This window comes from Rhinopithecus bieti, unplaced genomic scaffold (genome assembly GCF_001698545.2).
Source record: "Rhinopithecus bieti isolate Rb0 unplaced genomic scaffold, ASM169854v2 scaffold_45617, whole genome shotgun sequence".
Classification (NCBI taxonomy): domain Eukaryota; kingdom Metazoa; phylum Chordata; class Mammalia; order Primates; family Cercopithecidae; genus Rhinopithecus; species Rhinopithecus bieti.
This window is the reverse complement of record NW_016819136.1, coordinates 2,612,958-2,630,604: the sequence shown is the minus strand read 5'-3', so window position 1 is coordinate 2,630,604 and position 17,647 is coordinate 2,612,958. Positions and strand designations below refer to the sequence as shown.

General features: G+C 54.5%; 1 protein-coding gene across 2 annotated transcripts in view; it reads left to right on the top strand.

The window, feature by feature from the left end:
- Window positions 1-16,823, top strand: part of B4GALNT3 (beta-1,4-N-acetyl-galactosaminyltransferase 3) — a 109,638-nt gene extending 92,815 nt beyond the window's left edge. The window contains exons 8-20 of one of the 2 annotated variants that reach the window (XM_017858585.1): window positions 819-897; window positions 1,026-1,092; window positions 2,507-2,650; window positions 3,675-3,784; window positions 5,383-5,483; window positions 5,787-5,848; window positions 6,533-7,334; window positions 9,874-10,193; window positions 10,917-11,070; window positions 11,325-11,397; window positions 11,817-11,970; window positions 12,602-12,728; window positions 14,632-16,823. In XM_017858585.1, coding sequence (XP_017714074.1) covers window positions 819-897; window positions 1,026-1,092; window positions 2,507-2,650; window positions 3,675-3,784; window positions 5,383-5,483; window positions 5,787-5,848; window positions 6,533-7,334; window positions 9,874-10,193; window positions 10,917-11,070; window positions 11,325-11,397; window positions 11,817-11,970; window positions 12,602-12,728; window positions 14,632-14,740 — 2,302 coding nt within the window. In that variant the 3' untranslated portion in view covers window positions 14,741-16,823. Of the gene's footprint in view, window positions 1-818; window positions 898-1,025; window positions 1,093-2,506; window positions 2,651-3,674; window positions 3,785-5,382; window positions 5,484-5,786; window positions 5,849-6,532; window positions 7,335-9,873; window positions 10,194-10,916; window positions 11,071-11,324; window positions 11,398-11,816; window positions 11,971-12,601; window positions 12,729-14,631 lie in introns of those variants that run through there. The other variant, XR_001882640.1, reaches the window with a different exon arrangement.
- Window positions 16,824-17,647: the final 824 nt, after the last annotated feature.

Here is a 17,647-nt window from a genome sequence, read left to right as displayed (position 1 = left end):
AGGCGGGGAAGGGGGGAGGGGTGCGGACACAGCTAGAAGGAAGGAATACGCTCTAGCTCTAATGCTCCACAGCACAATAGGGTGACTGTGGTAACAACGATGTATTGTGTATTTCCCAACAACGGGAGAAAGGGATTTGGAATATTCCCAAAACATAGAATGCCAAGTGCTCGAGGTGGGTGATGGGATCCTAAATCCCCTGACCTGATCCTTACTCATCCTATGCACGCAACAAAACACCGTGTGCACCCCATAAATATGCACAAGCATTACGTGTCAATAAAAATGCATTTAAACATTTTAAGGAGAAAATCTCCCTTGCAAAGAGCGCTCGCTGCCAGCTGCGAGTGGATGCTTGGTGTGGAGCTCCGCACCTAGTGCACGGCCCTGGGGCAAGTCTGCCTGGAATCCCACCTCCGCCACTCATCGCCTGGTGACTCTGGCAAACTAGCCAAGCCTTCTGTGCCTCTGTGTTCTCCTCTACGAACAAGGATTACATGAGGTCACATACAGAAAGCAAGTAGAACAGCATCTGCCACAGTCTCTGCGCTCTGAAGGCTTCTGTTACTGTTCTTTGGGTTCTTCCGGTCATCCTGTGGAGTGGCTACTCTGATTATGCCTATCTCACCAAGAGAAAACAGCTCACTCTGTTAGCAAGTGGTAGAGTGGGGGCTCGAACCTAGGCAGTGAACTCCTGGGGTTCTAAGAGCAAGGAGAAGGGATGAGGAAGTTTAAGGTGCTGGGAGGGGGTGGGACGGAGCCGCGACCTCGGGGCCCATGGAGATGGCGCTCTGCTTTCCTGCCCTCTCTCCTGCCAGCCTGTCAGCCTCCCACAGGTACTACTTCGAGGTGCTGCACAAGCAGAATGAGGAGGGCACCGACCACGTGGAAGTTGCGGTGAGTTTCCTGCTGCTCCTGCCTCTCCCAGCTCAGTTCCTGGCACTCATATCCCCTTGTCCCTTGACCCCTGTTGGAAATCCAGCTACCTCCCACCTTCTGCATCTGCCCTCTCTCTTCTCTTCCAGTGGCGACGGAACGACCCCGGAGCCAAGTTCACCATCATTGACTCCGTCTCCCTGTCCCTCTTCACAAGTGAGTGGGCTCTGGCCCTGCCCTGGAGATGGAGGCCAGGTGGGACCAGCCTAGCCTGGGGGATTTGGCAGGGGTGGAGGGGAGGAGGGAAGCTCGAGATGCTTGAGACACGGGTATGAAGGGGTCCAGAACAAGAGTGGGACCTTCTGACCAGGAGTCCTTAACTCCCCAGGGTCAGTGACCCCTTTGAGAATCTGCTAGAAGCTCTCTGAGCCCTTGCCTCAGAAAAATGCCTTTGTCTACCCACCCACACACAACATTTTGAATACAACTTCAAGGGAGTCCAGAGACTGTGAGGCTCACACCAGATTCAGAAACTCTGAGGCTGGGTGTGGTGGCTCACACCTGTAATCCCGTTCGAGACCAGCCCAGACAACATAGTGAGACCTCATCTGTACAAAAAATTGAAAAATTAACTGGGTGTAGTGGCTCATGCCTATAGTCACAGCTACTGGGAAGTATCAACTGAGCCCAGGAGTTTAAATCTGAAGCTGCAGTGAGCTGTGATTGGATCACTGCACTCCAGCCTGGACAACAGAGCAAGACCCTGTCTTAAAAGCAAAACAAGACAGAAAAACCTCTGAGCCAGTCCAATACCCTATTTTACAGATAAGGTAACCATGGTTCTTGCAAAGCCATGGCCAGGGCAGAGGAAACCTTTTCACCTGCCTTCAGTGTGCAGGAAGTGACCTCTTTCTTCAATAGCATTTTCCATTTCATATCATTTCCTCAATTAGACTCCCATCCAGAGGCCCCACTGAAAAGCATGCCATCCATTTGCCTCCGTGGCAGGTGTAGACAGATGCATGAACCCGGGAGACAGAGAGCAAAGAAGCAGCCAGCCCCCCACCCCCCTTCTCTGTGGCTCGCTTTAACCTGGACGCTGAAACTAGATCACCTGGCTTCAAACTCAGCTTGGCCACCCATCCATTGTATGATGTTGGGCAAATGACGTAGATTCTCTATGCCAAAGTTCCTTATCTGTAAACGAGGAATAATAGTAGTACAGAAGGCATATGGTGCTTTTAGAGATGAGATGGGTTAATATTTGGGATATTCTTAGAGCAGGGCCTGGCTTATTATTAAGTGCTCTGTAAGTGTTCAATAAATTAGGCGTACATAATGACAAATTTCTAGCAGTCCGCAGTAACACATTTTCAAAAAGAGGTGTCTTTTTCCAAGTACACGACACAGTCATGTGGGTCAGCCATGGGCCTGGCAGAGGGGGCCGAAGGGAGATGAATCGTGAAGCCACCGCTGTGGCGGGAGCCAGAGAGAGTGCGGCTGCGCACATCCTGCCAGTGGCCGCTGGAGTCAGGAGCGCCGTCTGCATCTCTTCCCTCCCCTTCAAGGGCAGTGGGCTGCTGCGCTCCAGCCCCACAGCCTCTTGCTGTTCTTTCCTCCCTGCGCCCAGATGAGACGTTCCTACAGATGGATGAGGTGGGCCACATCCCACAGACAGCAGCCAGCCACGTGGGCTCCTCCAATGCTCTTCCCAGGGATGAGCAACCGCCCGCTGACATGCTTCGGCCTGACCCCCGGGACACCCTCTATCAAGGTAAGGCCTTGGCCAGCGCTTGGCATCCTGTCTGGGGACACCGCACTGCCAGGTCCGCTGCTGATAGTGGAGAAGACTTGAGAGACCTGTCACAGTATCCCAAACACCATAGAACCTTTTATTTTCCTTACAACATAGAACATGCATACAGAAAAGCGAGTATGTAAATAAGTATAAAAATATTTACGTGTAATTTTACAATTCTGCCTATCATGACAGAGCGAACGTTTGTGGAACCACCACCCACGACAAGAAATAGAATTAGAACCCGGAAGTCCCCCACACATCCTTTCCCAGTCTCACATGTGCTTGCCTCTTACTGGATTCCAGCTCTTATCATCCAAGGAGAGAAATATGTTGACACCACAGTGTTAGAGTCTCATGCGTTTTTCCTCTTGGGAGTGTTTACATTTTAAAAGATGGCAAAGATGGCCAGGCATGGTGGCTCATTCCTGTCATCCTGGCACTTTGGGAGGCTGAGGCAGGAGGATCGCTTGAGCCCAGGAGGTTGAGGCTGCAGTGACCTGTGATTGAACCACTGCACTCCGGCCTGGGCGACAGAGTGAGATCCTGTCTCAAAAAAAAAAAAAAAAAAAGAAAGAAAGAAAGAAAAGACAAAGTTTCTTTATTCATCACCTCTCTCAAAAAAAATGACAACTGGCGCTAAGGTGATGTTCAGCCGTCCATGGGAGGAAATCCGGTTATTGGTCCTGCACGAGGGAGGAGCCTTTCTGGCCTCTTAGAAGTTTCTAGACCCTATTGAGGCTATCCCTGCAGTGACTCTAAAGTCAAACTGTGCCTTGGACCTGGGGCTGTGTCCTGAGTCCTCTGCTGCCAGGGTGCTCCTCAATGGCCCTGCTCCAGGTCCGTGGGGCAGCCTCCGGCTGGCAGCCTCAGCCACAGACATCGGCAGACCACAGCTGCCCCTTGTGGATACAGAAAGGGCCCTACTCAGGGCAGAGGACTTCAGCCCCAGTTTCCGGGCCCACCCTCACCCTCATTCCTCTTCCTCCACTGTCCTCAGTGCCTCTGATCCCCAAGTCGCACCTCCGCCACGTCCTGCCTGACTGTCCCTACAAACCCAGCTACCTGGTGGATGGGCTCCCTCTGCAGCGCTACCAGGGACTCCGGTTTGTAAGTCTTGCCTGGGTTGTGGAGAGCAGGGCTGGCAGAGGGATTGCTGCCTGTGACTGGGAGGGGAGGTGGTGAGGCTGACTGTCCCGTCTTCCTGACATCCCATTCCACCAGAGAGGACGGCCTCACAGGTCCCTGGGCTGGCACTTCTGGATGGACTGCCCCGAATAGTCTGTCCAGCAGAGCCTGCTCGTGGGGGCTCTGCCTCAGGCCCCCCGCCACACACACCACCTCTGCCCCAGTGATGATATGAGGCGGCCTGGCTCAGGCTTCTTACGCTTCCTGCTCCAAGGACCATACAACCCTACCCTGCCTGGTCAGTCCCACCAGCCAGTCAGCCAGCAGGACTTACTAAACCCAGAGACCAGGCCCTGGGGAAAAAAAAACTATGGAGGGGAAGTTAGCTTTAAAGAACCCAGAACCCATGTGGAAGCCAGACGGGCAGAGTGGCCACTCTCCTGTCCATCCAGATTTAGAGATGATTTTTTTTTTTTTTTTGAGACGAGTCTCGCTCGTCGCCAGGCTTGGAGTGCATGGACCGGATCTCAGCTCACTGCAACTCCGACCTCCCGGGTACGCTAATCTCCTGCCTCAGCCCCCGAGTAGCTGGGACTACAGGCGCCCGCCACCACGGCCGGGCTAGTTTTTGTATTTTTTAGTAGGAGAGGGTTTCACCGTTTAGCCAGGAGGGTCTCGATCTCCTGGACCTCGTGATCCCGCCCGTCTCGGCCTCCAAATGCTGGGATTACAGGCTTGAGCACCGCGGCCCGGCCACTTCAACATTTTTTTTTTTTTTTTTTTTTTGAGACAGAGTCTCACCTGTCGCCCAGGCTGAGTGCAGTGGCAGATCTCAGCTCACTGCAAGCTCCGCCTCCCGGGTTCATGCCATCTCCGCCTCAGCCCCCGGTAGCTGGGACACCGCCCCCACCTCCGGGTAGTTTTTGTTTTGGTATTTTTTGTAGAGACGGGTTTCACCGTGTTAGCCAGGATGGTCTCGATCTGCTTGACCTCGTGATCCGCCCGTCTCGGCCTCCCAAAGTGCTGGATTACAGGCTGAACCAGAGCCACCGCGCCCGGCTAGAGATGATTGTAAGGAAGAGCTGGAGGGCAGAAGAAAGAGGTCAGGAGACATCACCAGGTCAGAGAATGGCTGGGGTGTAATTGAGAAGTTCTTTGGTGGTGGTGACCACAAGCCATGCTTAAGAGGGGCAAAGGAAGCAGTGAAGTAAATAAGAAGAGGGGTTGTTCTAGGGCTGTGGGAGGTTACAGGTAAAGGCTCAGAGGTTTCAGGAGAGGATCAGGTGGCAGAGAGAGGAAGGAGTGGTTTTGGCTGAAGCTGAGGGATGGGAGCTGGTTCAGGAGAGATGTGGACCAGGGGCTTGACTCGGGTTGCATTTGGTCCACAGAGCCCAGGAGAGCTGGCGTAACGAGTGGCGTGAAGGCCCCATCTGCATCACCAAACGTTTTATTCAGCACTTAAAGCAGCCCTTCTCTCCCTGTCAAGGGCGGGTCCCTCGCAGCCCTGTGTGATCCCAGCCAGGGGCAGGCTTACCAGGACCTCACTCTCTTATTCCTGCTGCTGATTTTTCCACTTCCAGGTTCATCTGTCTTTTGTTTACCCCAATGACTATACCCGCCTGAGCCACATGGAGACCCACAACAGATGTTTCTACCAGGAAAACGCCTACTACCAAGACAGGTGAGAGACACGGAGTGGGGCAGGAAGGTAGCTTTGCAGGAGGCTCTGCAGGAGCCAGGAGAGCTGCCCGGACCAGAGTGGCCATGGTGGCATCCCAGCCCAAGGAGTCTTGGCTCTTGCTCTTCTGAGTACTACACACACACACACACACACACACACACACACACACACCCCGCTCACCCAGCCTCCTTCCTCCACTCCAGTCTGGGGCAAAACGTCAGACTCCTGCTGAGACTTCCAGCAGAGCCAGGGCTGAGCCCGCAGGGCACCTGGTGCCAGTGCACACCTCCCTTCCTCCTGCAGGTTCGGCTTTCAGGAGTACATCAAGATTGACCAGCCTGAGAAGCAGGGACCGGAGCAGCCAGGTACAGAGTGACAGCTGAGGCGTCCAGGTCAGACTGAGAGGGGCGACCATGCTCTGTTTCCAGGGGAAGTTCAGACCATGCCAGCCCCGCCCCTGAGGAGCTCAGGATCCAAATCACATGACCTCTCCCTTCATACCCAAGGGAGTGGAGAGCATGACTCTTGCCTCTTCCATATCCAGGCACATGTGGAAAATGACACTATTTTTAGCAGCATGCTGGGGTCAGCTGGAGGAGAGTGAGAGCCCGGGGGAGGTTCCTTGGACTGCTGGAGGGGATCACTGTCCCTGGCGCACCATTTGGGAGGCTCTGGTGTAGAGAAGCACTGTCTTCTGGGGCGTTTCTTGGGGGATTAGGGCATGGCTGGAACCATCTGTTGGGTCCCTCAGGTGCTGTGCACCTGCCGAGCCTTTGCACCTGCCGAGCACGTGATGCTGTTTATCTCACTCAGTCTTCACACACCCATGGGAGACGCAGTATTATTCCCTTTGTGCAGATGAAGAAACTGGGGTTAACTGAAGTTGAGTACCTTGCCCAGGGTCACACAGTCAGTGATAGATTAGAGCCTGGATTCAACCCCAGTCTGGAGCCCCATGGTGCCTCACACATATGATCATCCTCTGTCTTGTATGTCTTGTTTGGAAAGGGCTGGAAACTCCTGACATGAGGAATGGTTGTTATTAACAGCAGGTCTTGAGGAAAGCCTAGAAGAGTCCCAGTATGGGGAAGTGGCTGAGAAGACCCCTGCCTCCAACAACCAGAATGCCGGGATGCTCGACGGAAGACGGACACCGGCCTCCACCCCGGAGCAAGAGGTCACCGACTACCACCTCCGAAGCCTGCGGAAACTCCTGGCTCAGCCTCGGGGCGGCCTGCTGGCCCCCTTCTCCACACGGAGCTCCGCAGCGTCCTTCCCAGGGAGGACCAGCAACATTCCAGCGCAGCAGCCAGAGAAGAGGGAGCGAAAACCCGGCCTTGAGCCCAGCCAAGATTCACCCCATTCTGACAAGTGGCCTCCTGGGCACCCTGCAAAGAACCCGCCTCCGATGCGGGGGCCCCGGCCCAAGCCCGCCGGTGACAGCCCTGGGAAGACTCTGAAGCAGTCTCAGTGGCTGAACCAGGTGGAGTCATACATCGCAGAACAGAGGTGGGGCGACAGGATGCAGCCTCCGGCCCCCGGGAGGGGCTGGCACGGGGAGGAGGAAGTGGTGGCAGCCGCAGGCCAGGAAGAACAAGTAGAGGGAGAGGAAGAGGGGGAAGAAGAGGAAGAGGAAGAGGATATGAGTGAGGTGTTCGAGTACGTACCTGTGTTTGACCCGGTAGTCAACTGGGACCAGACCTTCAGTGCCCGGAATCTCGACTTCCAAGCCCTGAGGACTGACTGGATCGATCTGAACTGTAACACGTCTGGCAACCTGCTGCTTCCAGAGCAGGAGGCTCTTGAGGTCACGCGGGTCTTCTTGAAGAAGCTCAACCAGAGAAGCCGGGGGTAAGGTAAAGGGCTCTCCTGGGGCCAGCTGGCCTGGAAGGCAGGGGCCTAGGAACGGGGAGCGGGTTCTCCCTGCTGCAGAAATAGCTGGAACTTTACCCCCAACTCAGGTTCCTGGGAAGGACAAGTGCCCGGGGCCCCTGTCCCTGGAGAGGATCTTGACCGGGCAGGTCTTTGTCCCACCGTTAGGCAAGGGTCTGAAGTCCTTGGGTGCCTGGCCCAGGACATGTGTTGAGGACTGGAAGGACTTGGTCGATAAGAGCCCCTCCTCCAAGGAAAGAGTTGGCAAATAGACAAACAGGCAAAACAGAGACTAAAAAAATACAAATGAAGACCCCGCATATGGGCTGGAAGGGCTAGAGCGTGATGCCTGACTGGAGTACTTTTTCATCCCGCACCCATTCATTCAACCAGTCAGCATGTTTTATGATAAAATTTATATGCCATTAAAATCGCCATTCTAGGGTGTACCTTTCAGTGGTTTTAAAAGTGTGTTCACAGTGTTGTGCAGCCATCACCATTGCCAAATTCCAGAACATTTTTGTCACCTTTGAAAGAAACTATATTAGCCGGGCGCAGTGGCTCACGCCTGTAATCCTAGCACTTTGGGAGACCGAAGCGGGCAGATCACTTGAGGTCAGGAGTTTGAGACCAGCTTGACCAACATAGTGAAACCCCGTCTCTACTAAAAATACAAAAATTAGCCAGGCATGATGGTACACACCTGTATCCCCACCTACTTGGGAGGCTGAGGCAGGAGAATCCCTTGAACCCGGGAGGTGGAGGTTGCAGTGAACTGAGATTGCACCACTGCACTCCAGCCTGGGCGACAGAGCGAGACCCTGTCTCAAAAAAAAAAAAAAAAAAAGAAACCATATATGTTAGTGGTTACTTCCCATTCCTCCTCTTACCCCCGGTAGTATCTGGCAATAACTACTTTCCTTTCTAGCTCTGGATTTTCCTATTCTGGACATTTTATACAAATAGAACCATATTATATGTGGCCTTTATATTTGGCTTTTTGTGCTTAGCAGAAAGTTCACTTAGCAAAAGTTTCCTTCATGTTGTAGAATGTCTGCAATGCTTGACTCCTCTGTGTTGCTGAGTGATATTCTGTTGTATGGATAGACTACATTTTGTGTTTCCATCCATCAGTTGAGGGACATTTGGGTTGTTTCTACTTTTTGACTCTTACAAATAAAATGCTGCAATGAACATTCATGCATAAGCTTTTATGTGAACATACTTTCAGTTATCTTGGGCATATATCTAGGAGCAGAAGTTCTGGGTCATATGGTAACTCTGTTTAGCATGTTGAGGAACTGCCCCTCTGCTTTTCAAATCAACTGCATCATTTCACATTCCCATCAGCAGTGTATGAAGATTCCAGTTTTTCTACGTCCTTATCAACACTTATTTCTTTTCATTTCGTTGGTTTTGTTTTATTTATTTTTTTATTTTTATTTTATTTATTTATGTATTTTTTTGAAATGGAGTCTCTCTCTGCCGCCCAGGCTGGAGTGCAGTGGTGCAATCTCAGCTCACTGCAAGTTCTGCCTCCCGGGTTCACGCCATTCTCCTGCCTCAGCCTCCCGAGTAGCTGGGACTACAGGCGCCCGCCACCTCACCCAGCTAGTTTTTTGTGTTTTAGTAGAGACGGGATTTCACCATGTTAGCCAGGATGGTCTCGATCTCCTGACCTTGTGATCCGCCCTCCTCGGCCTCCCAAAGTGCTGGGATTACAGGTGTGAGCCACTGCGCCTGGCATTGTGTTTTGTTTTTAGATAGCCATCCTGATGAGTGTGAAATGGTATCACCTTGTGGTTTTGATTTTTATTTCTCTACTGACTAATGATTTAGAGCCAACCAATTGACATTTATCTTATAACTCCTTTTGTCTCATGGAATGTTGATTCGACCATTTTTATTGAGGTTTCTCAAGGAACCTCTTCAGTGTGACCCCTCTTACTCACCTCATGTCATGCTTAGAATCTTGGAGCTGTGAAAGACCTTCGAGATCATCACAGTTCGGTAGGTACGTTTTTTTTTTGTTTGTTTGTTTGTTTTGAGACGGAGTCTGGCTCTGCCGCCCAGGCTGGAGTGCGGTGGCCGGATCTCAGCTCACTGCAAGCTCCGCCTCCCGGGTTCATGCCATTCTCCTGCCTCAGCCTCCCGAGTAGCTGGGACTACAGGCGCCCGCCTCGTCGCCCGGCTGGTTTTTTGTATTCTTTAGTAGAGACAGGGTTTCACCGTATTAGCCAGGATGGTCTCGATCTCCTGACCTTGTGATCCGCCCGTCTCGGCCTCCCAAAGTGCTGGGATTACAGGCTTGAGCCACCGCGCCTGGCCGGTACGTTTTTAAAGACCGAGGCAGCGAACGCTAGAGAGATTGCGAATCTTGCCTGAGGCCTAAACCATTGGCAAAGCTGGGACAAAAACCAGGGTCTCCCGACAATTAGCCTTGCAGGCTTCTGACACAATATGCTACCCTCACAGTGTGGAAAGGAATTACTCAACCTCCCCACGCTTTCTGCCGTAGGAGGTACCAGCTACAGCGTATTGTAAACGTGGAGAAGCGTCAGGACCAGCTACGTGGGGGCCGCTACCTCTTGGAGCTTGAACTGTTGGAACAAGGCCAGCGCGTGGTGCGGATCTCGGAGTATGTGTCTGTGCGAGGCTGGCAGGGCATCAGCCCAGCTGGTGGGGAGGAGGCTGAGGCCCGGAACCTGCAAGGCCTGGTCTGGGACCCACACAGCCGTCGGAGACAGGTCCTGAATACCCGGGCCCAAGAACCCAGGCTGTGCTGGCCCCAGGGTTTCTCCTGGAATCACCGAGCCGTGGTCCACTTCGTTGTGCCTGGTGAGCCTCGAGCCAAGCCTTGGCATTCTCAGGCAAGGGTCCTAGCACTGTCGGGAGCGCCCACATCTGCTTTTACTGAGTTGATCCCATAAGCATCATTCTGAGAAAGAGCACCTTATGGTCGAGGAAACTGAGGCTCACAACAGGAAAGTCACTAGTTTAAGGTTATGTGGCTAGTAAATGTTGGTGCTAAAAACAAACCCTGCCTCATAGGCCAGTGCTCGCTCTGTCACACTGGGTTTCAGGGTTGGGTGTGATGACTGGGGCTGCTAGCACGGGGGATGATCATTGGTCTGCGGAAGTAAGCCAGGGAGAGTACTTAATGAAGTGATTAGCAGGGTTTTGTATGAGAAGGAGGCACACACAACAGGCAGGAGTGTAACAATGGAGATAGCACGATGGGGATGGGACAGGTAACGGTCTCACTAGTAGAACATGGCAGGGCTCCTGACGACGAGCCCCAGCCAAGGCCTTCTCGTGGGCCCCCTGCTTGGGAGGAGGGTACGTGGGGAGGAGGATGCATAGGCCCCCTTAACTGGTGAGCACTCCCTCTGCCTCGTGTCTCTGTGCTGCATTGCTAATGGTTTTGCAGAGTTGCACTGTCCCCTCAGCCGAGGTCCGATGGGCCCTCCTGACTCAACGTGGGAACTGGGAGTGGAGGCCCTCACCTGCTCATCTTTGCCTTGTCTGTGTTTCTGTCTCCTGCCTGGCCCCCTGGGGTAGTGAAGAACCAGGCACGCTGGGTGCAGCAATTCATCAAAGACATGGAAAACCTGTTCCTGGTCACCGGCGACCCACACTTCAACATCATCATCACTGACTATAGCAGTGAGGACATGGATGTTGAGATGGCACTGAAGAGGTCCAAGCTGCGGAGGTGAGGGGGACCACCGGCCAGGGGGTGGCGTGGGCCACGTCTGTCCTAAAGTCCTAGGGCTGCTGGGTCCAGGGGAGAGCCAGGAGTCCTGCCCAGCCTTCCTCATTCCTAGTCTCCAACTTTTCCCAGAGGGCTCACCTGCCCATAATCCCTTCTCGGGAGCACACATCATCTCTGTTCTATGCCTGCCAACTTCCTCCAGGGGACCACCACAGCTGAGTCCTGACACTCAGCCCTCTCTCCCCTTCCTGCAGCTACCAGTACGTGAAGCTAAGTGGAAACTTTGAACGCTCAGCTGGACTTCAGGCTGGCATAGACCTCGTGACGGTAAAGGGCCTGGATGGGGCTTGCAAGATGGAATTAAAGGCTGGTTAAGAGGTAGAGAGACATTTGGGGTGTATGAGGTGGTGAGCCCCTCAGGGAGGACAGGAGTGAGGACACGGGAGGGCCTCTCTGCTGTGCTGCAGGCCAGTGCGGGGTTGGGACCAGCAGATTGCAATGGAGCATTTACCCTGTTGTCCAGGGTCCTTGGAGCCCATAAAGAGTGGGGAGGAGTCAGAGTTCACTCTCTTGGTTAAGAACTGTGCTCCGATGTTCAGCACTGTGGATCTCTGCCCAGCAGTTGGTTTTGTGGGAGTTTGTGAATCACTTCAATAGGGAAGACTCCGAGGCTTCTCCTAGAGGGTGGCCTGACCTCCTAGCTCTGGTCTGCAGGGTCTGCTGACCCTGCCCACTTCTGTCCCCAGGACCCGCACAGCATCATCTTCCTCTGTGACCTCCACATCCACTTCCCAGCTGGAGTCATCGATACCATTCGGAAGCACTGTGTGGAGGGAAAGATGGCCTTTGCCCCCATGGTGATGAGGCTGCATTGTGGGGCCACCCCCCAGTGGCCTGAGGGTGAGCCCTGCTCAGACTGGGGAGGGAGGAAAGACTTCCCTGATCTTGGCTCTTAACTCCAGAGCTGGGAGCAGTCCTATCTGTGAGTGTCAGCATCCTCCTCCCCTGCCCCACCCTGCCCTCCTGTGGCCTTCACTCCCCTGGAAAACTCACCAGACAGGGTCCCCTTGGGCTGAGCTGACAGCCACACAGCAGGTGCAGCAGTGCACACCTCCTGCCTCGTCTTCTCCTTCATTCGTTCATCACACGTTTACTAAGCACTGCTGTGTGCCAGATGCTATGCCCTGTGAGGATCCAAAGATGGAAAGGCAGGCTCCCTGCCTGTGGGAGGGAAATGGGCAGGTAAACGGACACACAGCTGTGTCTTCAGTGGCTGCCACTGTCCGATCCCTTTGTGGGGCCGTCGTCAGCCCGTGGGCACAGTCTGGAATCACTGCTGAGTCCTGAACCTTAGTTAGGGGGTTTTCCTCCAAAACAGGCAAAGTACTTGTTCAGCTAAGACAGTTTTCAGCCTCCCCCACCCCCAGCCTCTGACTTTCAGAAGAGGCTCTAGGCACACAGGCTGGAAGCCTCCTTCCTTCCTCCTCCTGGTCTCTGGCTCATCTCACCCGAAGCTCCTGTCTGTCCACAGGCTACTGGGAGGTGAATGGGTTCGGGCTGCTTGGCATCTACAAGTCTGACCTGGACAGGATTGGGGGCATGAACACCAAGGAGTTCCGAGACCGCTGGGGCGGGGAAGACTGGGAGCTGCTGGACAGGTGACTGGGAAGAGGAGGGCATCCACGAGGCCTGGGAATTCCGTCCCTTCAGGCACTCTAGGCAGGCAGCCAGGCTACAGCAGCCTGGCCGTCCCCCTCGGCTGCGGAGTCCCAGTGCGCGGTAAAGAGCACTGAACTCGGAGGACGCCCTCAAATCGCTGGCCTCGCTGGGACTCAGTTTCTCTATTAGAGGGGTGTGATTCGCCCTCTGTCTGTGTCACAGAGTTGGTGTGAAAATTAACATGCCTGGTACACTGTGTAGCAGGTATATCGAGTGTAGACATAAACCGTAGCGTTCTCAGCACCAAGCAGGGCACTGTGGGAGAGACTGCATCCTCCCCGGCCCGAGGGTAGTGCACCTCCCTCAGCTGCCGAGCGGGGAGCCCAGAGTTGTGGGGATGGATAAGCAGACCTGACAAAGGTCAGGAAAGACTTGGGGGCCAGCAGAAGAGACAGTGGAGACCACTAAAGGGCAAGAGGATATCCAGGAGGTGCCGAGTCATGAGACACCAAGGGACCCGGGGGTTTGGAGCAGGAGGAAAGGGCCAATGAGATGAAAAGCCTCAGAGGAGGACAGAGTACAAGCTGCTGCCCTGGCAGGTGGACAAGGAGAGCAAGATTGGGCGGGGACACCAGGCCATGGGTGCCGAGGAGGCGGAGGCCATTCTGTGTGAGGTTCCTCTTTCAAGAAATGTGCTGCCAAGAGAAGGGGCAGAGAGAGGATGCCACCTTGAGATCTGAGCCTATGGGGAGGGAGCAAAGGAGAAGGGAGGGTACCCTTCAGAAGGCTCTAAGTGCTGGAACAGCGTCTACAGGAGGTGGACAGGGCAAGGTCAGGAGCACTGGGGACAGAACTTTGACACGAAGACGCTCACTGCTTCTTGAGAGGCAGGACAAAATGCATCCACCAGGTACCAGGTCCCTATACTTGGCAGGCCATCCACATCCGTGACCTTGTTTGTTTCTCCCCAGACCTCAGTGAGGTGGGCGTCATGATCTCCGTTTTCCAGATGACAAGACTGAGTCTTGAAGAGAAGCTGATAACTTGCGCCAAATCTCACTCACTAAAGTGTTGGAGGCTTGAAAACTAGGTCTATTATTTTTTCCCGTTGAGGGAAGAAAGAAAAGGAGGGTGACAAACTAAGAGAATTTGAGGCGAAAAGGGGGAAGTTAAAGGAACTTAGATAACTGGGATCTCATAAAAAGGGTCTTAGATCAAAGGAGCCCCCAAGGCCGCTGGAAGCCTTGATTTGGGAAGCCAGGTCCAGCAGTCACCTCCACCTTGATCTTTGTGCTGGGCTTTTGCTGCGATGCACGGCTCCCATACAGCCCTGAACCTCCTGCCTTTTTGGAGGCTCAGGAATCCAGTTCGGCCACTCTCGGCCCTGCCAGAAGTGCAGGCCTCCCTGTGGGAGGAACACCCTGCAGGCTGTGCATGCAGAAAAGGCGTGGGGAGGGCCTGGGCGATGTCCCGGTGCAGACCTGCCTCCCTCCGTCTTGACGTGTCCCCTGGAGGCGCCAGTTGTGGGGCACTCACAGTGTGCCAGGAGCTGTGCTGTGCCCTCAGCATCCATCCTTCTCGTCTTCACCATCTCTGATGTGTATGTAGTATGTCCACGGTAATGATAGATAGAATTCTCTGTCACACATTATCTTCTCATTACACATATGTGATAATCATCCTCCTTCTGGAGATGTGCAGACAGGCTCTGAAAGAAGGCATGACTTACCCAGTCATGCAGCTGGATCCAAACCCAGGCCGCCTGGCTTCAAAGCCCACAGCCTTCCACTCCACCTGCCTTCCCTGCCCCGTGGGGAGCGAGCAGAGGGTCTGTGGTAGGGGCGGAGGGGCCCCCAGCTGCCTCCTGTGCTTTTGTTGCTCATCCGGCTCCTCCTCCTTCAGGATCCTCCAAGCGGGCCTGGAAGTGGAGCGGCTGTCCCTCAGGAATTTCTTCCATCACTTCCATTCCAAGCGAGGCATGTGGAGCCGCCGCCAGATGAAGATGCTGTAGCCGGAGGGTGTCTGCTGGGCCCAGCACTCCCTGCTCCTGGATTAGCAGCAGTTCCCCAGGGCCCTGCTGCTGTTCAGGGATGGGGAGTGGGGTGACGGCTGGTCCCCAAGAGGCCTCGAAGCTGACAGCCCACTCCACCTGGAGCTGTCCCCTCACAGAGGCAGGTTCCAGGGCTCCTGTCTCTGCTTCCTGGGCCTTCAGGAGGGAGGAATTTGAGAGAGAGGCCAGGAGGGGCCACCTGCTCAGCTGAGAATGAGGACAGCTCCTGAGAAGGACCGGTCAGGAAGGTGAGATCTGGCTGAGCGACACCATCCTTATCCATGAAGGTGCACGCCCGTATCCACCAAGCGCTCCTCACACCAAGCGCTGACCACCAGACACTCTTCTAGTGGACGTATTTTATTGGGGGGCGGGGATTTTTAAAACAGAAAACCAAAACTGCTGTCCAGAGCCGGGGTGAGGCTGCCACTGAGGGACTGTCCCCACATGCAGACCTCACACCCACTCCTATGTCCCTTGGGCATTGTCCCTGGCTGCGGGGCTGGTCCCACGTGGGGCAGTTCTCTGCTCCACCCCGGGCTCGTGCCTTCCAGAGACACACATCTCCCAGTAGCCACCAAACAGCTGACCACTGATTAGGGCATTAACCTTCTCTGGATGGCTCATTTCAGACCAGAAGCACAGAACGAGCTGTTTCTGGTGCTTGGGCACTGGGAGGTGGGGAGCTGGTGGGCAGTGGGCTTGCCACTCCCTGGCACTGGACATTCAGGCCTGCAGAACAGGCAGGGTGATGAAGGCAGGGCAGAGAAGCCCTTTCTCTTCCCGGTGTGCCTGTGGGTAAAGCCTCCAGAGAGGACGCGGAGAAGAGGTAAAGAGGATGTGGACGTATCTGTCAGTTTCCTTAGACCAGAAGCGGGTGGGGGCCGGACAGAAAGGGACGAAAAGGGAAGTGGAAGCTGTGAGTCTCACAGTCCAGCTCTGCTGCAGACCTTCTCTTCTACAGGGAGAGCCCTGGCCCCCCGGCCTTGAGTGGAAGAGGAGGAAAGGGTGTATGGGGGTGAAACCCTGGAGCAGGGACCAGGGAGCAGGATGAGAAGGGCGCAGGATGAGAAGGGTGCAGGATGAGAGGTTTGGGGAGGTGAGGACGCTGCCCTGAGATATCCCCTGGAAGCAGGGAGAGGAGTGGGGGCAGGAGGAACTGAAGGGTGGGGCGGTTTCAGGGAAAATAGCCCTTGGCCTTTGTAGTCTACGCCACCCTTTCTGTCACCTGGTGACCTTGTACTTCTCTTGCACTAATAACCCCCGGTGCTTTTGTGGCTGGGGGTTTTTCTGTTGCTGCTGCTGCCTCCGCCACTGCTGTGAATTTGTCCATGGTGCATCGGACGCTGGATCTTGAACTCCAGAGTCTGTTTAGGGAGGTGAGCACAGGGCCTGGGGAGGGGCGGCGGGACCCAGAAGACCAGGCCACGGAGCCCCCGCTCCAGGCTGTGGCAGTCCAAACCACAGCACTGGAGCTACAGGGTCTGCCCAGCGGGCTCTGCATTCCCCAGGAGCACGAGTCTGGCAACGGGAGAATGGAGCCCGTGGAGAACCTTTTGGGGATCGGGGAGAATCCCTGCCTCCCTTTAAGGAATCATGAAGGACAGACTTTTGAGTTACAGGGTGTGGCTTAGGAAGGCCATACCTGCTCCCTGGGCTGTGGCGTTTTCTGTGCCCTGCTGAGGCCGACTGGCCGCTGGAGAAGGATCATGGGGCATAGGCTAGGGCTGCAGTTGGCCAGTGGGGCTGCCAGTTTCTTTGTGGGACCACTCTTGTCCTCGGGCATTGCACTGGAAGGCTGGAACCAGCCCAAACTGCCCACCTGCTTCACTTCCAACGGCCAGGAGCCAGCCCAGCCTACTACCCTGCCCACCACCCCTGCACCCTGGGCCAGTGCCTTGCATTTGATGTTTGTTACCTCCACACCATCTGCCTTAAGAGGAAGGGCCGGGTAAGGCCCCTACTCCCTAGAGAAATGTCTTGGGTAGGGGAGGGTGTGGGATGGTGGGAGGGGAAGCATTAAATACAGCAACTTCTTAGAAAACAAAAAGTGCTTGTCTTTTCCTGTTGCTCTTCACGGATGTAAAGGATTGGGCTGAGGGGCCCAGGTGAGCATGCCAAGGACCCTCCCACACCACCCTCCAGCCTTACCACAGGTGCCTGCCGTGTGTGGATGGCCTTCTCTGCGCTGTGGTTTACTCAGGAAGAAGACAACATTGTTCCTTTCTGAGCAGCTCACTGTGTAATAGACTCGGCATTTTCTGTTTGGCAGATTAATGGAGGTTGGTGGTTTTAGCTGAGAAAAGCTATGGATGCCCTGGGTGGAGAAGGCTAGATATAAAACCAGAATGGTTTGGTGAGCAGCGGACAGAAGCCAAGGAGTGGCTGCTTCTAAACCGGCAGACCGTCTAAAATCATTTCTGTTTGAGCTGGCAGTGCTCTGCTAATGCTTTGCAGGTGCAGATCTACCTTCCTCATTACATTTGGCCCAGGCAAAGGTTAAAGTGAGTTTGCAGTCCTTAAACACATGCCTAAGGGAAGCTGAGACTGAAAGCTTGAATAGCTTATAGCAGGTTCATGGAGAAGATTGTGCACGTGTGCGTCCATCTGCAGTGGACTCATCTACAGCGGACGTGGCAGATGACAATAAGCCCATCTGGACCAGGAACACTGTGGCTCCGAGCAGAACCCACAGAGGAGGGAGCAATTTAAAAGCCTTCCTGGCCGGGCGCGGTGGCTCAAGCCTGTAATCCCAGCACTTTGGGAGGCCGAGATGGGCGGATCACGAGGTCAGGAGATCGAGACCATCCTGGCTAACACGGTGAAACCCCGTCTCTACTAAAATACAAAAAAAACTAGCCGGGCGAG